This window comes from Danaus plexippus (genome assembly GCF_018135715.1).
Source record: "Danaus plexippus chromosome 22 unlocalized genomic scaffold, MEX_DaPlex mxdp_33, whole genome shotgun sequence".
Taxonomy (NCBI): domain Eukaryota; kingdom Metazoa; phylum Arthropoda; class Insecta; order Lepidoptera; family Nymphalidae; genus Danaus; species Danaus plexippus.
The window spans coordinates 1,300,080-1,324,790 of record NW_026869856.1 but is presented as its reverse complement, the minus strand read 5'-3'; the positions used below and the strand labels follow the sequence as shown (position 1 = coordinate 1,324,790).

General features: G+C 32.5%; 3 protein-coding genes across 12 annotated transcripts; 1 reads left to right on the top strand and 2 right to left on the bottom strand.

The window, feature by feature from the left end:
- Window positions 1-328: 328 nt before the first annotated feature.
- Window positions 329-10,000, bottom strand: LOC116773409 (uncharacterized). The gene is made up of 11 exons (XM_061528858.1): window positions 9,674-10,000; window positions 9,408-9,566; window positions 7,037-7,156; window positions 6,207-6,344; window positions 5,486-5,682; window positions 5,025-5,191; window positions 2,898-3,120; window positions 1,338-1,487; window positions 1,177-1,254; window positions 986-1,109; window positions 329-678 (listed from the first exon to the last, which is right to left on the bottom strand). The coding sequence occupies exons 1-11, from the start codon at window positions 9,706-9,708 to the stop codon at window positions 507-509; spliced, it is 1,563 nt and encodes a 520-aa protein (XP_061384842.1). The 5' UTR covers window positions 9,709-10,000; the 3' UTR covers window positions 329-506.
- A 1,029-nt stretch (window positions 10,001-11,029) lies between these two features.
- On the bottom strand, window positions 11,030-16,739 carry LOC116773410 (uncharacterized). Of its 5 annotated transcripts, none has more exons than XM_061528799.1 (12): window positions 16,432-16,739; window positions 16,105-16,263; window positions 15,840-15,959; window positions 15,464-15,601; window positions 14,631-14,827; window positions 14,133-14,335; window positions 13,805-14,027; window positions 13,319-13,468; window positions 13,173-13,250; window positions 12,978-13,101; window positions 12,736-12,916; window positions 12,252-12,385 (listed from the first exon to the last, which is right to left on the bottom strand). In XM_061528799.1, exons 1-11 carry the CDS (start codon window positions 16,464-16,466, stop codon window positions 12,745-12,747), a joined length of 1,599 nt encoding a protein of 532 aa, XP_061384783.1. In that variant the 5' UTR covers window positions 16,467-16,739; the 3' UTR covers window positions 12,252-12,385; window positions 12,736-12,744. The 5 variants fall into 5 exon arrangements, 4 of the variants coding, with proteins under 4 accessions (XP_061384782.1, XP_061384784.1, XP_061384781.1 ...); XR_009753784.1 differs by having other exon boundaries at window positions 12,259-12,385; window positions 12,570-12,916; XM_061528798.1 differs by lacking the exon at window positions 12,736-12,916 and having other exon boundaries at window positions 11,030-12,385.
- On the top strand, window positions 13,640-23,824 carry LOC116773412 (uncharacterized). 6 transcript variants are annotated; one of them, XM_061528802.1, is made up of 12 exons: window positions 15,996-16,025; window positions 17,364-17,383; window positions 17,478-17,636; window positions 17,947-18,066; window positions 18,423-18,560; window positions 18,917-19,113; window positions 19,642-19,802; window positions 20,320-20,530; window positions 21,231-21,380; window positions 21,475-21,543; window positions 21,742-21,865; window positions 22,056-23,824. In XM_061528802.1, the coding sequence occupies exons 3-12, from the start codon at window positions 17,506-17,508 to the stop codon at window positions 22,225-22,227; spliced, it is 1,473 nt and encodes a 490-aa protein (XP_061384786.1). In that variant the 5' UTR covers window positions 15,996-16,025; window positions 17,364-17,383; window positions 17,478-17,505; the 3' UTR covers window positions 22,228-23,824. The 6 variants fall into 6 exon arrangements, with proteins under 6 accessions (XP_061384787.1, XP_061384786.1, XP_061384788.1 ...); XM_061528803.1 differs by lacking the exons at window positions 15,996-16,025; window positions 17,364-17,383 and adding an exon at window positions 13,640-13,659; XM_061528801.1 differs by lacking the exon at window positions 15,996-16,025 and having other exon boundaries at window positions 17,151-17,383.
- The last annotated feature ends 887 nt before the right edge of the window (window positions 23,825-24,711 follow it).

The window sequence follows — 24,711 nt, the reverse complement described above, 5'->3', positions numbered from 1 at the left end:
ATTTGTAAATCGGAAATCGTAAGTTTAAAAACTTGATTAAGTATTTGGTTTGAAATTATTGAGACAATCTATAAGAACAAAAGAGGCATATTGCTTTTTAACATCACACATTAAATCTACAAGTTGTTTTAATAGGATCGGTTTTTGAAAAGAGCAACGAAAGTTAAACACTACTTAGTATATGACTCGCAAATTTCGCTGGAAAAAGTCCTTGGAACTCAATTAAAAAATCACGGTATTATAAAAAAAAGTAATCCAATAGCGAAACACACACCTAACGTTGAACTTTTATTAAGAAAAAAGTTTAAAGATTAATAAAACAACTATCTTTAATATAATACACATATATAATCCCATAGTTACGTAAAATATTTCACATCGTAATTATATTTTATGTAAATTTATTTATTTGTGGCGTATTTTATTGTGCAATAAATCTATAATTCAGATGAAAATAATTATACAACTATATTATGTCACGTAATATAAAAATTGTCACACACGAGTTATTCGGATGTTAGAGCGAGACAGTATTCCGCGAGTGGTTTGATTCCCCTGCGACCGGCCACCCTCAGGTTGTGACCGGCGACCGCCGGGTTAATGTAAGCGTTGTGTAGTTCAGATACTTGTGTTGAACACGCGGCCGCTGGGTCACCCGATGATCCCAGCTTCTTCAACCTTGGAAGGATTAAATTTTTTAATTTATAGCGGGTAGACAGATGTTACAGATTAATAACAACGCTACAAACCTGTAAAATTTCTATGCCTAAAAATTGTTTATCTGTGTTATAAAGAAGCTTGGAATAAAAATCAAATAGAAAATACAGGATTAAAAACGTACAGACACGGAAGAGTTTGAACCTGTGAATTCGGAAATATAAGTTTTAATATTTATTGATTCCTTAATTCATGATAAAATGCACATAGTAAGAGAACTATATAATGCACTACTAGGTGACTATTTTGGAATTTTTTAAAAATTTACCAGAATTCGTTTCCTGGATGCGCGTTTCCGTCCCAGGGGTAAGTCATCACTAGTAACTTGCCCGCGTGTTCGCCTGACAACTTGGAGGAAGGCTCTCTGTTCTCCAATTGTATTTTTATACCACCTTTAATAGAAAAAACAGTACAATATAAATTGAATTCTATTCTACTATTGGCTTAAAAGATACACACCACTCGGATGCCGTTCACTCTCAAAGGATATAAACTTTTCGCCTGACGAATTATTCTTCTTAGAATTTGTGAAGAGTGCTGTAATATAGACACATTTATTGAGCATTCTTTACAAAAATGTAATGAAATTAAAAGAAACCAAACATAACACTTAGAGTTACCTTTTATACTTGGACTGGCTTTTATGTAACCGAAGTTAACGTCTGTGACGTGGTTTAATAGATCCTTCTTAAGGAAAGCCCGGATCCTCTCTAAGAATGTAAGTATATACACATCCGGTTGATGTGGGGATGTCTTCCACACACCCAAACCTTAAAAAAAATATTTTGCAGAGTATACGGCTTAGCAACAAATAAAACCGTTGTTCATGGGTCAGGTGTTTTTTAGACTGTAACATTATGTAAATCCTGGAAAAAAATTATAAATTAATTGGTTGTGCGTTATTTAACTCGGTGATTGATATTTGCTACTATCGGTTATCACTGCCAAGAAACTAGTCTCTTTATTTCAAATTATATTGCGAACATTCAGATATACGAGATTTAAAAAAGATAAATAGGTATGTATTTTTAAAAAGTCGAATAGATTGAATAAATAGCTAGTATTGGACAAGTACAGTTGGACCCGCGAAAATCTGAACCCTTCAAACATATTCCGTCTCAGGTACAGATATCACTCATCTAAAAATACAAACTGTTAAATTTCGTGGGGCTTAGATCAGAAGTGAGACCATAGGACCAATCAACAACTCTTTTCGCTCCATATTTATATAATGCCTAATCCCCATTGAGATTCTTTTAGGCGTAAGTGTGTATGAATCGAAACTAGCTTTCTGATGTCGTCTTAAGTAGCCTTCCATTCTCCTTTTCTTGCCATGGGAAGGGTAAAGGTGCCCTGAACCATGCAATTATTTTGTGAGTGCTACCTTTTTTATACGTATGTAGTTAAAATATTGCAGTTTTATGCAACATGTGCTATCAAAAAGTATAGAGATGTCGAAAGACTGATTTTTAAAATTTTTATTCTGTTGAACTAGCTCTTATAGATTTTTTTTTTTGTTCTTCGTTAGTCTTTTTATGCGATATACTACTAAGGAATGTAATCTCTCAGTTTAAGAAATTAAATAGCATAAATTATCTATTATCGATCTGTAGCAGTGAAGGTAGATGAACTTTCTTAACCAAATCTTTCAAGATCACTCGAGTGGCAAGAACCTTGGAGATTTCCTTATCTTTCTAGTCTTAAAGTCAGCAGAATTTGCGAATAATATAAAGCTTAGTAATATTTTAAAAAATAGTCTAAAACCGTGCAGCGGCCAGCACTAAGTAGCAAATCATTCAGGATTTTGTCACATTATTTGAACATTTTACACTTTATATATTATTGAACTGTATTAACTTTTGCTATATGCCAGACCATATATGGCAGACCCTGGCTAATGCTGGCATAAATTGTCAAGAAGAAAAATTAGACTTTCGTCAGTCATTGTTTCGTTCCTTTTACAAGTCTAGTTAGTTATGGTCTATGGACTACCATAATGGTAGAGTAAAATTTCAATTTCAATAAATAAAACTTCTATTTTACATACGATTTACAAAAATAAATATTATTGTGAATAAAAACAGCCAAAATAAAAGTTTCTTACTAACACATATTTGAATGTAACGTTGATGTGTGAATATTAATGTATGAACGAATGAATGATAAATGTACGAACTTACCGCATCCAATAATATTAATGAATGCGTTCTTTCCACATTCACTCGCTCTATACTCGGCCTCCATAAGAGTGGTTTCGGCTAAAATGCATATCCGTTTGTAATACACCTCATTGTCAAATATGTCTTCGCTTTTCGGTTTCTTTACATATCTCTCCATGTACTTTTTACTTTTATTTTGTATTTTTACTCGCGATAATAGTTCGCCGTATGTATAACGGTTAGCCTGAAAATTAATTATTGAGGGTACACAAATGTGGGTGTTTGGATTTTTGAGATGTTAATTTAAATAGTATATCATATAAAAAATTATATCATAGTTTTTCCTCTTAGTTTTTCAAATTTCTATTGTCCTTCCACTTTCCCCAACCAAGTTCACTATGACAATAATTACAGTATAAGGAGATGAGATGAAATGTCTCAGCATTTCATGGATTCACCGTGCGGGTGCCGGGTCCATCGTTGCAGGGAGAGGAGCTTCAACAGCGCCTGGGACTTCCGACCCAGGTGTAGGTTTAAGGGGCTCCTATCTAACGAGCCTTAAACGCCCACCTTCAAAGTAAAAGCACTTCTCTATACATACGAACCTACAAGGTCTGCCTTCGAAGTACGTTCTAAGAATGAATTGATATTAGTTCTGGACAGGCCCAAATCTTTTAGTAGATTTTAGAGAGATTTAGCTGTTATACCTTTCGCTCCCACTTCTACAGCGTACAAATTTACAGCGAACATATTCTTAGTGAGTTCGTAATACTTCATAACCTTGATGGCATGGTCTTTGGGCATGTTAGTTCCCCTAGGAACCGTATGCTCTATTAGCACAACGCTCTATAAAATTCGCGAATATAAATATATATCTGGCCTGGACGCCGACGCACAAATATCTTCTGGGATTTTATATTGCTTTTTATACGTATCTGTGATTATAGTCCAATCCTGAGCCGCTTTTGTGAGTACGGCTTGACGTTTGATTTTGCAGCCCTCGTACCTCCTCTCACAAAACCTATTGATAGCTTGTTTGTGTTTATTTCTTTTTCGCTCTGGCTACCGAAAGACTAACCACTTTACTTATCGTTCCTAAAACCCTATCGTGACGACCCGAGTATTGACCGCTACCCAAGAGTACCCTACATCCCACCAGCAAATGCTTTGCAGTTCCAACTACCTCCCCGTAGATGTAGCAAGTTTTTTCGGTACCTTTACCCCATCCTACCTAATCACTCTGATGTGGGAGAGTTATCTGGAACGCATTGGAATTTTTTTTAGCAATGTTGGCGACCAATGAATGATGAATTAAGGTGCGCCATTTTAGTGCTAATGAGATGCAAAGATCTGCAATGTATAGCCACTCGTTCTGCATTTCTAAGCTCTTGGCTCTATTGGTCTTATATTTAGCATTCTCGTCTTGCCGAATAAAAGACTTCTCTATATCCGTATCTTGGGCCCTCTTACTCAATCCTAATCCTACTCTGTTTGTTTGTGCTCCTATCATAAACTGTTTATGGAATTGAAGTCTTGACTCTAGCTCTTGTCTTTTGGGAGCGATGTAACGACGTCATCATGGGATTTCCCCAGGATATGTCTCTTGGAACCTCTTAGGTGTTTACAGAGCTCCGATGGCCTTTTTAAATTCATCCCAAAACTATTGCGATACCTGAATAAAACTGACGAATCAGTCAATAGCGCAAGCAAGAGCCACAACTTCAATACCTTTCTCCCGCTTGCATCCAACTTTAGGTAATTATCGTAGATCCCAGCTTTTTTGACGTTACTCATCGGTTGGTTATCTATCTTGATAAGATCTTTTAAAAAGCTATCTACTATTCCTTCTAAGGATGGAGTATAACCTAAATTAATAACTTACGACCGAAAAATTTCAATGAAGCATTTTCCGTAACCGTAGAAACACATTGACCGCCTAACGATAGTCCCGGATCGTATGAGGTATATTTTGTATTCCGTCTACCGCTGCGAGAATTTATCCACTTCATCTAATAGTACCTGACAGTGTTTGGGGTTACGTATCAGTAATGCGAGATCGTCAGTTAAGGCTAAAATGGATTCTGTGTATAATTATTGGGTGTAATGAATGAAAGGGTGAATGAAAGAGTGAACAAATGAATTACTTACTTGATAAAACTCTGACCACATCTTCCGCCACATATACTTCGCTGAGTTGCTGGCTGTTGGGGTGACTTCCTCGCCATAACCGTTCTCAATACAATTCTGCTCTTCCGTTATCAGAATGTCCTCGTTGTCCATCCGACAGCGACGTTGGAAACGAGGTCCAATGAGCCCTTTTATATAATACATATATTAGTTCCGAATGTATGCTGTATTAACAAACCACTGGCTATAATACCCACTTAGAGCGTTAAATAAGCCGCAATGTAAGAAATTTACCAGAAAAGTATGTTTAAAGGAATAAAAACAATATTATTATATTTCAGTCATAGTATTTGATTTCTTTTCAAATATCTTTTTTTAAACTAAAACCATATCTATTATTTAATTCTTATTACATTCATCACTTAAGCCAGCTTTTAAAACCTATGGCTTTATCCCATACTAATGTTTCATCTCTCACTCACCAATGATAACCGCCTCCTCTTCCACTCCGTCCTCGTCCACGACTCCCGAGTTCTTTCTCTTACCATCATTGATACAGTAAGTGAACCCGCTCACATACAACATAGCAGACAGCTTCATCTCATCATAACTCAAACAATTCTCCAGTAGTAGGGGAGGCTTTTGTTGTAATGTACCTACAGACTCCCATCCCCCTGAACTATGTTATAAAAAAAATATATAAATGAAAAGCGGAACTGTAGCCGTAATAGACAAACTTCTATACCTCTATTCACTCTGCTTTGTCTATGAAGTTCGAATATACACAGGTAAGTGTTCTCTTAGTGATACAATGAAAGTATTTAGTTGGGAAATCTACAAGGACTAAATAAATTACATCAGAAGAATCACTAAGCAAATGGCAAATGGAAATTTTCAGGTGCATATTTCGAGTAATCTAGCATATTCTATTTTTGAAAATATTTTTTTTATGAAAAAGAAAAAAAAATGTATAAATAACAGCATTATATAGACATGTTTAAGTGAATATGAAATTATAACTGAATATTGGTGTTATTTGGGCATAGTTATTAATAATTCATATATATATATATATATATATAATATATAAATGAATCGGTTATATAAGTGAATTACACGTTTAATTCTTCTCGTTGATGTTTCACTCAAAAGATTTTTTTTTACATAAATGTGTCTATTTCCTAGCTAGGATTTATCCCTTACCCGGTTGCTCCGGTGATAAGTTGGTATCTGTCGCGCGATCCTAAGAATGATATTGCTCTATTGTTTAATATCCTTTCAATGAAATCTGGCACAGTCATATCTTTGTAAAGAGCTTTTTCAATATTAGACCCAAACTGCCTGTGACAAAATGTTCAAAATAAATAAATACAGATATTTTGGAACTAAAAAACGAAAGCTGTATTTATATTAATAAATGAGTCGTTCAAAAAAAATATTGTATACATTACAATTATTGGTAAGAATTATGTTGATGTTGTAAAAACAATGGAAAGCAAGAAATTTAAATGAAAATTGGATCCCTTAAATAATTTTTTTTTTCATGACCCGACTTCAATCTCGCCAAAATTGGTCGTCTTGATTATGACGTAATAATGTTAAATTGTGGAGTGTTTGTGCAAAATGTTGCCATACGAGGGGAATAACCTATAAGAGTTGATATTTCTATTTATATGAAATATATTAATGATAAAAACTTTATCTTATCAGACGTCACACACGCATTTGGGTTTTGCGGAAATTATAAAATTATAATAATTTTTTTTTAACTGCATATTTAATTTTAATGAAAAATTTAAATACAAAATTATTTGTGTAATAAGCATATCACTGTTACAAAGATCAGAAATAACATTTTTAATGTAAAAGGATTTATATAAAATCGTAAGGTAAATTTAAATGAAACTAGTATTATTATTTTTAAATAATAAAATCCGCGTAGTAAATCCGAATAATACTAGTTTCATTTAAATGAATACTCGCGAAAATCTTAGATCTCATTTCGTAAGGTAAATTATTTCGTTTTAACTAACCTTTTATAAATGAGGAAATGAGTCATCAGTAGCAGTACTCTCTCATGTATTAAGGGGTATGTTGAAACAATGTTCCTTTTTAACTTATCTAGTGATTTGCGCTTTTTTAGCTCAACTAACCTGAAGATATATTAGAAGAGGATGACATATTTTAATTACAGTATAAATAATTCTTTCCTTGCTGTAAAAATTTGGTGAGAGAAGTATAACAAGTTTTCAAAAAAAAAAAGAACAATTCTAGGAAATGATTTTTTTCTAAAAAGTACATCGAAAACCATGAATTTATACAAACACAACAGAATAATTTTATAATAGGTTGGAGAAAAAGAAATCCATAATTAAAAATGGGACTGAACAAAGAGAAACGTCGGTACATTTTACAACTTTTCTTTTAAGGCTTAAATGCAAGATAGGCTGCTATAATTGTGAATAATATTAGGGGTCTCGATGCAGTAGTTTCGTAGATTCCGTTCAGGAATTTTCGATAGGTAGGCCAGTGGTCAAAAATGTTGCTAAAATTGGATAAATGATCGAGGTTGACCGCGATGTTAGCAGTCATAACATCCCACGGGAACATAAAATCGGTCCTAAAATAGTTTTTAGTCGCATTTTTTATTTTTCTTTCATGAGCTGCTTCTATATGGCCAAACAGTAAATGCACTGCTATCAACCACTTAACCGTTTGAAGGTAGGGGTCTTACAGAAACGGCTAGGGCTGGCTAACAGGACAGGTGACAAGTTCCACCAGGACAATGTTAGGACACCACCAGTGACCACAAACTTTGGGAGCTTGGGTGGGAAGTTAGCACCAAGCAATTACTATCTTTTTCTTGCAATGCAACATTTCTTTATTATTAAACAATGGTCCACTAGGAAATATTGTAAAAAAAGAAAATTACAGTTTTTTGCTAATAGAGACCAGAACTTATCACATAGTAATATATTTTAAAAAGATTGTATATTACTCTATAAAGAGAACCCAGGTGCCACATAAAGGAGCAGCCCTTGTTTCTCTGAGATTATATAGATATTTTCTGTCAGCCATTTCTATAATGCCACGGCTCAATTTTCATAAATGCTAGTTTACTTAATCGAGGTAGGGCACGATAGCACAATGAGTAAAGAAACTGAACGCGATGGAGTTACAAACTTGGTCCTTCGTACACCTTTACATTTTTCGTTTTATATATTCTATTTAAATTTTAATTACAGTTCTATCTATTGCTTTACCATTGAACACATTATCATAGGGATTTCGATGTCTTCAAAGTAGCACCGAGTACGATTTTACTGGTATAGTGTGTTAACCATCTATTACTTTGTCCCCAATAATGATACGTTACTAAAGCTCTATCCAATTATTGATTAAAGAAACAAGGGTATTTCTCAGTCCCTATCATTTTCTTTAGAAGTATCCTGTTCAGATATCGGCAGGAAAGAAATCTATAAGTATAACGATAGGTCCGGGAAACAATGGCATTAGGTTCACGAAATGAACTGTCCCGAGACTGTAACTTTTTGGTTGATGGGAAATACAATCTTTTTGAAACGTCTTTTTTGGCTAAATGCATAGCAAGAAAGAGCCTAACCGTCTTTAAATTTAGGGTAATCTATTTTGAGACAACAACGGCTTCTTGTCGGGAAGACGTAGAATATTGGCATCTTCTATATTTGAAAGTATGTATGTATATTTGTAAAATCTTATAAGTATATTTTGAGTGCCTTACGTAAACACAACAATGTAATTGTTACTAAAAATTAAGCAGAACTATAAATCCGCATTAAGAAGAATCTCTATCAGGGTCTGTCTAACTGTCAATATTATTATTGTTTAGAAGCAACATAGCTTACGAAAGTTCAAATCATATATCTCTCATAGCCTAGCCCTGATCAAAAATACTCATTGAAGAGTAATGGAAAATGATAAAATTTTAATTGTTTTCAGTAATTCTAATTCCTTTTTTATGTTCTTATAAATATACAGTTTAGTTGAAGCGGCTATTAATTTTTTCAATACTTTCCAATAAGTTTTATAGTCAGGGACTTTTCGGAAGTTCCGCTTCTAGCGTGTGACTTGCACACACGCCTTTTTTCAGAACAAGTATTAAAATGTTTTATGATTAATGTCGTGCCTATTATTAACATAACAAAAGCATGTCGTTGCGGCCGCACAACAAACGCACAAAAAGACGATTAGTTAATTTATCTGTGGTTGGAACAAGATAGTATCAATTTTCAGAATTAGAGGGCCGTTCTTTGTCATTAAATAAACTTACAGTAATAATATCAATTTGGATATCAAATCTTATCTGTCATAAAAACTTGATTACCATTTAGATTTAAATGATTTAATATATCCATAATTAATTACCTCACTGTGTTTATGGGAAATGGAATGGGGAAAGCTTTACTCTTTTTGATAATCTCTTCAATGTCATCACTTAATTCAACTTGTGGCAAGTCAACACACTGTCTTAGTAATTCATTCGTTTCTTTACTCATACTGGGATAACTCCAGTCCGGCCTACACCTACAATATAAAAGAATGTTACCTCTATGGATTGGGTTATTTTTGTTAAATAATAAACATTGTTGTTGTCACATTTTTTAATGCAAATTATTTTATTTAAAACTTACCAAGGAAAATTTTCAAAATGGCGTAAAATATCCATCTTATTATATTAGGCAGAATTGTAAATAAACAATACTTAATGCTATGTTCAAGTTATGTACAGTGTATTTTATTCGATAAAGTATCACGTCATCACACACTGTTCGTAATGTTTATACTATTAACCTCGTTTAATTTATACACTTTATATGCAAGCACATATCATCAACTTATCATTCATATATCAATATAGTTGTTTTGTTTTTTTTTAAATATGGCTTTAAAGGCCTAAATTCCCTAGAAAGACGTGCACAGTATATTCTGCCAATCTCCAATGATATACTTTGTGTAACTTTTAATGACTTATGTCAAATATGTTTGTGTCAATTGTCATAGACTAGACGTTTCTATAGAGATGTTCCTTGATACCAAGTAGAGTAAGGCCCACGACCACCAGACCTTCATGGGCTTTGGATTAAAGGAATGGATGACAAGTAATGAAGGGTAAAGGTTTCTTAAGCAAATACAGTTTCAGGAATGAAACTTCTTAAGCGACTTCCTACAAGGTTGCGTTAAATGTTTTAGGCTTCTTGGGGGGGGGGTTAAAAGAGACAAAGCGGGAGGGAATGCGTGGCGCCCAATCGGCGCAGTGGCGTGGCAATAAATTGTGACTTGTAAATAAAATTTGTTTTAAAGAAAACAAAAATTCCTCAAAAATCAATTTCTACCCCTTCCTGTTTTCATTAAAACATAAAGAAGCTTCAATTCTTCCGCGCGGAGGGATTGCAGGCATTTTTTTTTTATATCAATCATGTGTATATAATTTGGGTTTAGTCCGTGTTTTGGAATATACTAAAAATTTTATCAAACTTTCTCGTGGTTATCTTTTTGGAATGTCTACTTCAAATAAAAAACGCTTTTTTAATAGAGCCCATGACGCAAAGTCAAAAGAGCGTTTTAAAAATTCATTATGAATATCCCCCAAAATATTTCAAGCTACCCTCAGATCTTGCATAAAATACATCGCCAGGAAAATATGAGAATATTTATATAAACCTTTCTAAACGTCTTTATTCACATATAACTCATAAGTGGAAAGAGAAATAGAACATCCCATGCTCTTTTAGTGGTCCCAATAGACCGTTATCAACATAAAATATTTTTTATGCCATCCCTAGTGTGCACCATGTTAACGCACACCATCATTCGCTTAATGGTGCAGTGTGAAGTATTATTTTCTTCGAGAATAATAAAATCCAGCAATAACATACTTATTATACTGAAACACTCATTGGATTCTTTCAAGAACTACCTACATCGATTATTAATAAGAGACAGAAAACTGTTTTAATAGTTTAAAAAAATAAAATAAAACATTAATGTTCGGTCTAATATTATATTTGTCTACACTACGTCGTATAATATAAATAAACGATACATAGTTATACAAAATATTTCATATATGATTTACACTTATATATACTATCTAAAAGTATAGCAAGTTTAGGCTTATTTTATTATGCTTATATAGAACAAAAAGTTACATATATATGTATATAGCCTTCATAGAAATAAATGCATAAAATAATGTCAACATACATACATTTCATAGAATTTAAAATATTACCTAATAATTGTCATTATAAATACAAATCACAGTCTTATAACTTACCCACATTGATAGATCTGATGTTATATTCCACAACAGCAACAGCCCGTTTTGCAACTACCGTCAATATTTTCATCCGTTACAAATACCAGATTATTTATGAAAGCTTTAAAATATAATGTTGTCATTTGATTTTATATTATTCGTTCAATAATATAAAATTTCAGTGACTTATATATTACTTGATATACAAAAATTAAAATCATGTAGGTAAATTGACAACTTATAAATCGTTTGCATAACGAGAGGGTATCTCGAGAAATCTCAGATTATTAGTGCCGTTGAAATATATATTTTTATATTTTAACGTAAAAAACAAAAAAAGTATTTGTTAAAATATTTAGAATATAGATAATACTTTAATTTATTCGTCATGGGATAGCCAAAATTTATGTTAAACGTATTAGGTATAGCGGTAATGTTCTGTAAAATTGTATACAAAAAAAAATACCACTAATTAACTAACTATATGTGCGATTCTCATATTCCTATTGGCTACAGCCTAAATTCCGGACTATATATTAAGAATTGACATAAAATAACACGCTATAGATTATATGAACGCACCTAAATTGCATTTCTATTATTTAATCTACATTTTTTTTATATTCAATAAGAAATTCGTACATTCGCTAGTGGCAACACCGGTAAAAAAAAGTATAAAACAAGAATACATAATGTCTTGGAGCGACAAAAAGCATGTTTGTCACGTCAATACTATGGAAATAAAAAAATTATAACCTTCTTATTTCCATGCTTGCTTTTGTGACAAAATCGAAACTCAAAATACTATTTGGCTTTTACTAGTCGACTTAATTCTATGTTGCTAGCGACAATTGGATAAGAGCGAGTTAGTTCCACTAGCCACAAATCTGTCCTCTCGCTCGAACACACGAGTTATTCGGATGTTAGAGCGAGACAGTATTCCGCGAGTGGTTTGATTCCCCTGCGACCGGCCACCCTCAGGTTGTGACCGGCGACCGCCGGGTTAATGTAAGCGTTGTGTAGTTCAGACACTTGTGTTGAACACGCGGCCGCTGGGTCACCTGATGATCCCAGCTTCTTCAACCTTGGAAGGATTATAGTTTTCAGTTTACAGTGGGTAGACACAGATTTCATCTGTGAATTTTCTTCATATCTTTCTATGTAGTTCATAAGGTATATTAACATGTAGAGCTTGTGTCATTTGTTCATGATATTAATGTACATGTGAATTATAACGAGAACATATTAATTTTGAATACCATTTCAACCTTGCAATAAATGGAGCATGCAGCTTAAAGTATCCTCTATCTCGGTCGCACCTCCCTCTACTCTGTTTAGTGCGAGTGAAACGGACAATATGATCTCTCAATTCCGATAATAACATGTCTATTTATGGTATGTTTAATGATATATTATTCTCCGTCTCGCTCACACCTTCCTCTACTACTGCTTAGTGTGAGTGAGACAGTATTCCCTGAGCGGCCGTACTCCCCCCTCGGCCGCCACTCTCACAGTGTCTCCTCTGAGTGTCGTGTTGATGTGAGCGTTGTGTAGTTCGGACACCTGTGTTGAACACGCGGCCGCTGGGTCACCTGACGTTTTCAGCGAACCGAACCTGAAATAATAAAAATCTACCACAGGCAAGAAACATCTATGCAAAATGCAAATATCCTTACCAGAATTCGTTTCCTGGGTGTGCGTTTCCGTCCCAGGGGTAAGTCATCACTAGTAACTTGCCCGCGTGTTCGCCTGACAACTTGGAGGAAGGCTCTCTGTTCTCCAACTGAATGTTTATTCCACCTTTTATTTAAAAAAAAAAATACCATGTGTAAATTGCCTCCCATATTGAATACTAATTCAAATCTACCCACCATTTGGATGTCGTTTACTTTCAAAGAATATACGCTTATCAACCGGCGAATCATTCTGCTCAGAATTTGTGAAGAGAGCTGAAATATTCAGAATTTTATCATTTCAGGTATTAAATAATAATGGTTGCAATAAAAAAAAAAATTACCATCTATACTTGGACTGGCTTGTATATAGGAAAAGTTAACGTCTGTGACGTGGCTTAATAGGTCCTTCTTAAGGAAAGCCCGGATCCTCTCTAAGAATGTAAGTATATACACATCCGGTTGATGGGGGGATGTCATCCATACACCCAAACCTTAAAAAAATATTTTTTTATCGATAGATACGATATTAGAAAAAAATTTGCTAGTGATGGGCCTCATAAGATTTTATCATTTACCTCTGTGTTTGCTTTTAACATAGGTTCTGTCAGAAGTTGCAATGACACAAAGCCAAATAATATATATATATATATGAACGAACGAACGAATGAACGGCAAAACGAACGTAAGTAAAAACATTAACACCATAATTGGAATAGTATTAGATTGTTAAATGACATCAATAAAGTGAACACTTTGAATAAACCATAGATATGAGAAAGTGATCTAATGAATGAAAGAACGAATGAATGACAAATGTACGAACTTACCGCATCCAATAACATTAATGAATGCATTCTTTCCACATTCACTCGCTCTATACTCGGCCTCCATAAGAGTGGTTTCGGCTAAAATGCATATCCGTTTGTAATACACCTCATTGTCAAATATGTCTTCACTGTTTGGTTTCTTTACATATCTCTCCATGTACCTTTTATCTTTATCATGTATTGTTATATAGGATGAAAGTTCCTCATAAGTGTAACTGTGGACCTTTAAATTTATATTATAAGGGTGTGAACACAACAATATATTGCAAAAAGTTTTACATTTAAAGATGGATTTAAAAAATCATATATTTAATGAAATATCACCAACTTGATAAAACTCCGACCACATCTGTCTCCACATGTGTTTCGACGACTGATTATTTCTAACGTACGTAGTCTTCAATACATTGAGGCAAGTGGTTGGGGTGACTTCCTCGCCATAACCGTTCTCAATACAATTCTGCTCTTCCGTTATCAGAATGTCCTCGTTGTCCATCCGGCAGCGACGTTGGAAACGAGGTCCAATGAGCCCTTTCATATAATACATAGATTAGTTCCGAACGTATGCTGTATTAACAAACCTACTGGCTATAATACACATTTAGAGCGTTAAATAAGCCGCAATGTAAGAAATTAACAAGAAAAGTATGTTTCAAGGAATAAAAATAATATTATTATATTTCAGTCATAGTATCTGATTTCTTTTCAAATATCTTTTTTTAAACTAAAACCATATCTATTATTTAATTCTTATTACATTCATCACTTAAGCCAGCTTTTAAAACCTATGGCTTTATCCCATACTAATGTTTCATCTCTCACTCACCAATGATAACCGCCTCCTCTTCCACTCCGTCCTCGTCCACGACTCCCGAGTTGTTTCTCTTACCATCATTGATACAGTAAGTGAACCCGCTCACATACAACATAGCAGACAGCTTCATCTCATCATAACTCAAACAATTCTCCAGTAGTAGGGGAGGCTTTTGTTGTAATGTACCTACAGACTCCCATCCCTCTGAACTATTGAAACAAATTAATTCTATATAATGATTAGGGAATAAATAATGACCAAATTTCCGCCGCATATATTAAACAAAGTGCTATCTTATAAATAGAATTAAAAAAAAAATGATGGTATGGTTTATGCCTACCATAGATAAAAAATATTTCACAGAGTAAGATAAAAAAAATTAATATTACAAAATGTTCATCTACAGTCTGTACACCAACTATCAATTATCAAGTTTTCTTGCATAAATTACTGGATATATTCATATGATTGACTTATAAATGAAAAACAGAAAGGGTTAAAGAAAATTGGTTTCATACTGATTGGTATGGAAAACTAAATTATATAAATTTCAAACATAGAATTATTTTCTATATTATATATAAACACATACATACAAGTAGTTAACATAGGTAGAATTATTAGCTAAATTTAGAAATCAAATAAGTACTTAAAAATAAATATTACTACATATTGGGATATGGTTAAAGTAGAACTGACCATTGAAATCTTACTTAAATGAATGTGAATGCAAGAATGAATGAATGATGTGTTTAAATATCTTCATTCCTTCCTCTCGGGTTTTTTTAGCACAGACTATTAATATTTACAGTAATTATTTTCTTTTAAATCCTTTGATTACTTACCCAGTTTCTCCAGTAATAAGTTGGTATCTGTCATGTGGGCCTAAGAACGATATTGCTCTATTCTTTAATATTCTTTCAATTAATTCAGGCACAGTCATGTCTTTGTAGAATGTTTTTTCAATACTGGACCCAAACTCTCTAAGATAAAGTATAGAAATTTAAAAATATATATATACTTTTTCAAGAATTTTTTTTTTAAAGAACCACATATGTATCCTTATTAATAAATAAAGTGTAAAACTAAAATTAAAAATTAATATTACTCATGATTTCATTCAAATAAACAATTTTAATAAAAATATCACATATATATATCATTTTCATTTAAGATGAAACATTAAAACATTATGAGATAAATTCCAACATCATTACTAACCTTTTATAAATGAGGAAATGAGTCATCAGTAGCAGTACTCTCTCATGTATTAAGGGGTATGTTGAAACAATGTTCCTTTTTAACTTATCTAGTGATTTGCGTCCTTTTAACTCTTCCAACCTGTACATATAAATCAGATTTAAAGCTCACCTTCTGTATAATGTACAAAAATTACGATTAAATAAGGTACCTCAACTTTATTTATATTCAAAAAAGATGTGTACCTAATACACAAAGTATCTTAAATATATCCATAATTAATTACCTTACTGTGTTTATGGGAAATGGAATGGGGAAAGCTTTACTCTTTTTGATAATCTCTTCAATGTCATCACTTAATTCAACTTGTGGCAAGTCAACACACTGTCTCAGTAATTCATTCGTTTCTTTACTCATACTTGGATAGCACCAGTCCGGCTTACACCTAAAATATAAAATAATGTTGAGAATCTAACATAAACATAAATTTTTGTATATCTGCAAGAGAAATACCAATATTTATATTTCATTTCCTGTAATAAAGCACTTCATAAGGTGAGGTATATTTTAATTAACGTAAATATTATATTAATGCATTTATATCACCGCTTACCAAGCAATGTTTTGAAAATGGCGTAAAATATCCATCGTATAATATGTTACGGATATTTAAATAAACGTTAATGTAATAAATACTTATTCAAAAGTATAATACTTTTTACACCACGAAATAGGTTATTGAAACGGTCGCTCTGTACGAGATGAAGTTATTGATTCAAAATCTTGTTAAATTTCTGTACTTTAGGAACAGACACAGCCGCTTATTGTGCAATACATAGCAATTTATAAACCTGCAACCATTCTCTATCGTCTAACTCTAATCTGATACGCAAAACGCAAATCGGCTGTATGTCAAACTTATGTCACATATCATATGTTTGTGGTAGATGTCATAGCCCATAGGCTCGTCGATTCTATAGACAAGAACTTGTAGTCCTCATAATATTCAAAAATATAATATAGTTCTTTCATTAAATAAAACCGTTGAAATTTGTAAAATATTCCACATTTCTGTTGTAAATGAAGCCGTATTTTATTTTTTTTTATATATAGAAATTAAACTTTAAATGACAAGAGAATAAATCTCGAATAACAACATATTAGCGATAATGGTTTTGATGTTAAGGTTTGTGTAAAATATATTTAGCAATAACTTTAACTAGGGAATTAACAAAATTTATTTTAGATACCAATTTACGTCATGGACTTAACTGAAGTATATTTCAATTATGTTATTTAATTTAAATGTGTTGCTGAAAGTGTCAGCAACGTACGTTTTGTTATCACTTATCATTATCAATTCTTATATTGTAGGTAGTTAATATATTTTGCTTTATTAACATTATTGCAATAAATTGTGACGAATGAAACTTAAATGTCATTTTTTTAATATTATTTAATCATATATAAAAAATAATAAAATAAATAAATAGTTATATTTATTAACAAATATAAACGAAATCAAATAAAATGGATATCATACAGAATTTCAAAAGCGCTGTTTGGTAAGTCTATTAGCAGTGTATGCGAAATAATTTAATAAAACTCTATGATTTATCTTGTTTCAAATTCTATTATATGAAAATGTTACTTTTCCAGGATCAAACAGTGCTGGAACTTATTGAAAATGAAAAATAAATCAGAAGAAATATTAAAGCAATGTAGATCTATACCAAAAGAGGAGGGATTAATAGATTTGAATTCTTTAATTAACAATAGTAATTCCTTTCCTATACCATTCCCTATACATACTGTAAGGTTAGTGATGCAACATATATAACTTGTTAAAGATAATATATTTGATATGTCATATTAAAACTCTTTTCACAAGATCTCAAATCATAACAAGGAAAACCAATTATTACTTAATGTTGTAACATCCAATTTTCCCAAGGGTTCCTGAAAGTCTAATATCACTATAGACAATCTTCATAAAACCAGTTTCTTTTGAGCTTGATTTGCCTGGACACCCATAATAATTATTAACTTTATATTAAATAGATTGTTAGTGAAGTATTTGTTGATAGTAAAAAAATATTTATAGATATTATGTAATATATAATTTCAGATTGTCAGAGTTAAGGAAAAGAAAACCATTGGAAAAAATTATGAGAAACATTGAATCAACATATGCACTTGTTCATGAAAGAGTTTTGCTGCAAATGGCCAATTTCTTAGTTTTTAAAAGGTACTTAGGTAAATGATAAAAGGATATACCTTTATAAAAAAATTACTTTCACCATGTCCAAATTATTAGCTTGAATCATCAAACAAATTAGTTTTAGTGTTGTGGTGGGTAAATCTCTAATCAATTTTGCATGTTATTCTTTTGAATTAGATAACAAAAATTTGATAGTTCACTTTTTGGAGGAAGTGGCAAGTTTTAGGTGTGTTAAACAAAACTGTGTGGTTTATTATCAAAAATAATAAAAAAAATAGGTTGTCTCACTAGATAGGAATACATTTTCAACTTATTATATATTTATATGTGTGTAATGTAATGGTGACCTATTACTAATTTATAAGATAAATATATTGTTTTAGAGAATATGGATCGAGTGTTGAAAGAAAATTGTACAAAGACATGACAGTTCCACAATTTGTTGATAGGCTTTTATTTAAAAGGGCAGTCACTTTCATGTATCCGGAAGATTTCTTTGTGCTGTTAACTGGAGAAAGAGAGTGAGTTATATTGCTTTTATTGAATCATATTCAATCATTCATTCATTCATTCATTCATTCCTTTTAATATTTATTTTTATAAAATGAATATATACTTCTGTCATGCTTTGGGTAATTTTCTGCAAAATTTCTTTCAAATTCGTGGTCGTAACATATAATAAATTTAATAAATTAACTTGAAAGCATTCTTGAACTTATATGACTATGTAAAAATTTCGGGATTCCCCTATAGACGTCAAGCCCAAAAATAAAATATCTTGCAATTTTATCGATTACAATTTTTCTAACATGTCCTTTTAAAACTAATAGGATAATAATATTATAAACTATTAAATAGAATATTTAACTGTACTTAGTACAGGGGGATGGGAGTCTGTAGGTACATTACAACAAAAGCCTCCCCTACTACTGGAGAATTGTTTGAGTTATGATGAGATGAAGCTGTCTGCTATGTTGTATGTGAGCGGGTTCACTTACTGTATCAATGATGGCAAGAGAAACAACTCGGGAGTCGTGGACGAGGACGGAGTGGAAGAGGAGGCGGTTATCATTGGTGAGTGAGAGACGAAACATTAGTATGGGATAAAGCTAAAGTTTTAAACCTAGCTTACGTGATAAAGGATCACAGATAAAAATATTAGCCAATTTTTTTGATGTTTTTTAATTGGGTTTTTGACAAAAAAAAATTTTTGTCAAATTACATTAAAATCATTAATAGATCGAATAATATTTTAAGCGGTGCTCAACTTAAGCCTTTAACGTATTAAATATTTCGCGATAGGAACCTTAAAATGTATAATGTGTTACGTTTATAATGAGGTAATAACTGATAGACAAAGCAAAAGAAAATGTCCGAATATGAGGACAAAGTCATCATACAAGTACATACCTCTATGTAAATATTGAGTCAAATTTAATTATACTATACAGTAATTGCGACTAACTTGTTGCCGTGAAAATTTTTTTGTTACATTCAAATAAATTAACTATTATTGAAGGATTTCCATCAATATTTAGGTACTACTTAATGTACTTTTTGTACTGGTTGGAATACCCTCATATATATATATATACTTTTTAGGTCTTATAGGTGCACGTTTTGAACGTCCTCGCAAAATGGATTTCGAAGATGTTCTCATAACGAAAGACCAAAACACTGTTCAAAATGGCTTCGGACAACCTGATAATAATACAGATAGCTGGATTTCCAGGTGGCGCCAGATGTGGTCTGAGTTTTACGATGTAAGGAAACCATATTAATAGTGAAAAAAATCATAGACAATCCATAATATTGCGATACAGAAATAAGCATTTGCTTTATTAAATAAAATAATGGCGTTCTGCAGTTATGCTTTCCTAACGGCAAAAGTTTTGAGTAGATTTTTATTAGAATTGGCTTATATCAAACAAATGTTACGTTGTTTTCAATTAATATAAAGTTTTAAGACATTTTTTTTAAAAGGACCTATTTGTTCAGTGAACATCCGACAACTTAGTATATTAAATGCAGAGGACAAAGTCGCGGGTATCAGCTGGTCATAAATTAAGAGCATAAAAACTGTTGTAGGTTTATAATCAGCGCTTTCTAAATTGGTATTGTCTTTGATTTTTTTGTCTATGGATAAAGTTTTTTTTGTCTATGCTCTCTTGTGAATAAATTTAACTATTGCATTTTATATCTGGAATAATATGCTTTTATTATTACTGTAATAAGAAAATAGCAATGACATTTTAATTTATAAATAATATTCAAATATAGATTCCATCACTTCTTTATAAAGATCTGCCAGATATAAGAACAGACGAAAAAAAATATCTCACTAATTATGTGAGAATAGATGATAATACTGTATTTAGTAACGAGGTCTATTATAAAAGAATTAGCGTATTGGCGGATACAACACTCTTAGAAGCTGAGTTCAGAGCCAAAGAAACGGGAAAAAACGCGTTTATTAATGTTATTGGATGCGGTGAGTGAAAAAATATAATACCCTTAAACTAATGAGAATGTTTGAATGACTAGAAATTTTACTTAATAAAAAATATATTACGCATTAATTCTCATTTTAATATTATACTCTCACAAATCACGCTCTTAGTCGAGTAATTATAGGCCAAAAATGCATTACATAATTTTACAAGAGATGATACTTTTACACTACTAGTAGGGTATTAACAAAACATAGGTAAGAAATACTGTAAGAAACATGCTTTTAAATAAATCGGCCGATCCGTTTGCCACACGGACGAGCACACATACATTCGTACAGACATAGATGTATACACGCACAAACACGTGCATACACACACACACACACACACAAAGTTATGACGTAATGAATCTCTTGCATGGATGCTTAAAAAAGAATAGTTCAAAAACGTTTTGCTTTTTAATTAATAAACATATCGTGAATGGCTCTATTTAATAATTTCATTAAAATGTTTCTGAACAATATTTATTAACTATTAGATATTCTTTATTAATAGAGATAATTTTTCATAAACCCCAAATCCCTTTAATTTGCTTCGTATGAAGGCCAGTAGAGACACGACCGCTTCTAATAAGGGATTATATCGAGAATATTAATATAAAACATGATATTAAACCTTTTTGTTCTGTTTTTTTTTTATAACTAATACTATTTTTTTATTTTCATGATTTTCCTCCAGGTCTAGGTGTGTGGCGTATATCGTCACATCAATCGGACGTGTACATTCTCACATTCATACAAAGAATTGAAGATTTCCTTAAAAAAGGTTTAATAGATCACGTTAGCGATATTAATTTCTCGTATATCAGAGTATCTGATGACGTCAGAGGTAACTTTATTACAACTACCCTCGTGTGGTTTCATTGTTAAACAAAAACGAAATAGTAACAGAAATTTTATTAGTAAAAATATATATCTTGCAGGTATATTTCAGCAATCATCAAGCGGTACGGTAGGAAGGAAATTAATACATCACGAGGGACATCCAAAAGGTATATATATATATATATATATACATATATAGAAACATTGAAACTATGCTTAGATAAGTAATAAGTAATTGGTTCTCATACTAAGCACACATTAAGTGAATACTTTTTGTAAAAGAATTTAATTAAGTCGAGGAGGAAATATAATGCTACGTGTGGTTTGTTACTTAAGCAAAATTATAATTATTTGTCTTATAAAAGGTGGAGTAAACATTCAGTTGGAGAACAGAGAGCCTTCCTCCAAGTTGTCAGGCGAACACGCGGGCAAGTTACTAGTGATGACTTACCCCTGGGACGGAAACGCACACCCAGGAAACGAATTTTGGTAACATATAGATTTCCTTAAGAAATGAACTGCAATAAAATATGTAATATGTAATCAAAAAATTGCTTCCATTAAATTTCTATGATTTTTTTAAAATAACCATTGTATCTTTTTATTTTGATTAAATTCTAAAATAAATATCATGATATTTTTTTTGTTTTAGAACTTATTAAATATTTTTTCATTTTAGGATAGGAAGTCTATCAGGTTCAGGTGACCCAGCGGCCGCGTGTTCTACACAGGTGTCCGAACTACACAACGCTCACATCAACACCACACTCAGAGGAGACACTGTGAGAGTGGCGGCCGAGGGGGGAGTACGGCCGCTCAGGGAATACTGTCTCACTCACACTAGGCAGTAGTGGAGCAAGGCGTGAGCGAGACGGAGAATAATATACGCTTATTATATATACCATAAATATTTACTTTTATCGAAATGATCAGGAAAGATTATCTTTTTCTCTCGTTCTAAACAGACTAGAGGGACGTTCGAGCGAGGCAGAAAATAATGCATAAAGATATATGACGTAATTGCAAAGTTAAAATTTTGCCCTTACGTCCACCTTCTCAACAATCTCCTCCCCGCTGATGTTAGAAGCTTTGGAGGGTAACTACTTCTTTGCCCTTGAAATCAACTAAAAAAGAAGACCTCCAAGATTTCAAAAGTCCAACAGTCCCAACAAAATTTCAATTTCTTTCGTAGAAGACCGTGGTCGCCCGGATTAAAGAAACATTACTCTTTGAATTCAAAGCTATGTATATATTCTTCAAATATTGGACCTTGATCGCATTACGAGCAACCTCCTACAATGTCCACTTCTAAAAATCACATATAAATCCTCTTTACAGTCACATTCGTACTTAATGCTATTAGAAGACCAACGAATGTCAAGTCAAACTGTTCAAATTACTAGGCTGCGAACTATGGCATATAAGGAACTATACAGTGTGAATTAGGTAGTAGTCCTGGAGATTTGCTTCAAAACCAAATATCACAGCATCGATCCTCTGCATTGCCCCACAAACTTCAATAAAGATCTATACTTAGGGCTATAGATCTTTTGATAAATTCTATCAAAATGGCTTAATTTATAATAATATCAATGTCAGCCTGGCAAAAGCATATACTGTAATTCCGATCTAATAACTTCCGGCGTCAAGAAGAGGGCACCGCTCCGTGTATCTAAAAGTTCACTAAGGGCTCCTCTCGTAGTCTCTTCTCACGTTTCTATAACAGGAAGTTCAACAAATTTAAATCTTCGTGGATTTCAATGGAGCAAAAAATATCAACATTACAAGGCAAAAGAGAACCATATAAGAACACTACATTATTTACTTCCTAGTCCTACTCAGGTGATACAGCAAATTGGGCATATCTACTGATCCATCCCGTTTCATGAATAACTCCGATCTTCACTGAGATCTCAACTTTCCATAATAGCGACCAAATTAAGTTGCTTTCGAGACTCTATTGGACATGGCAAAAACATTCCTGAACCCGATTCATCATCAGTCCCACTCCTCTCTTCCGATGTTCTAAGCCGATATTGGTACCTTTATCATAAATTTGCTTGTAATTTTCTGTCTTATAAAATATTGTACGAGTAATTATCAATGTTTTGGTATAATAATGCTGACTTATGGTCTTCTATTTTCTGACCTGGTCCCACTTTATATGTGGTCCGCAAACCACATTCTTAGCTTACACTTTAGACTATCAGCGTCATCTTAACGGTCACGCCTTTATTCATGTCATCGTTCACGCATGCATGTCCAACATTCTTGTCACGTGACATTCATCCCTTCACATAATATGCCCATACAACGCTAATCTATTACTTCTTAATTCCGACTTGGGTACGGCTTCATAAAGTTACTAGTGGGACTGAAATGTCGTACAGGACTGGAAAACTATGAAAGTGAAAAGATCCACCGGACATAAATGCAAATCTAAAAGTATATATATTGTTCCATTTATTATACAAAACCCGTTTCGGAACGATAATATCTTATATTCAGACCAGAACAGTGGTTCTTGAAAATAAACTGTCTATTTAAAATTTAATCTACATACATAAAAGAATAACCCTATATTAATCGATTTAAAATAAATGTTTTGAGTATAAAAAATACAGTATAAAGATAATACTTATTCTATGATGCAAACATACGAACCTAAAAGTTACAATATTATTCACTTCCGTTCGTAATAAATACTCGACTTGTAAAATAAAACCTGATGTTTTATTATTCTCAGTCTTTGAAATGCAAAACCTAAGTTCCTCTATCAATGTTATGTAACATTAAACTGCGCAGTTGATATCCGAGGTCATAATTATCATTTTATTTACCTTTGATATATACATACATTTCTTTGCACAGATAATAAAAATGATAAGACAACTTTAAAAAAATATTACCAAATTGTATATTCACATCTGAAAGGATTGATTCAACAATAGCAAAGTATAGTCCAACGTTCATCAAAATATATATCACTTAAAAATAACAAGAGTAATGTATTGTCATGTCACTGCTAACGTGACAATAAAGGCGCACAGGTCCCGTGCCTATGACCCATATTCTCAAGGGCGCCCGAAGGACAGTTTCTCTCACAAATGAGTAATCTTATCAGGAGGTATTAAGTATCTAAATTTATAAATAAAATACATTTTACAAGTCATATACTATATCATTATATCGATGGCTGCGCCTTTTCCTGTTTGTATCTATTTAAAATATTTCCGAACGCATCCTATCTAATTGATTATGTACCCCACCTAGCAATCACTCTGATTCCAAAGCTACGCTGCATCGTCTAAAAGTCTAAACTCTAACATAAATGT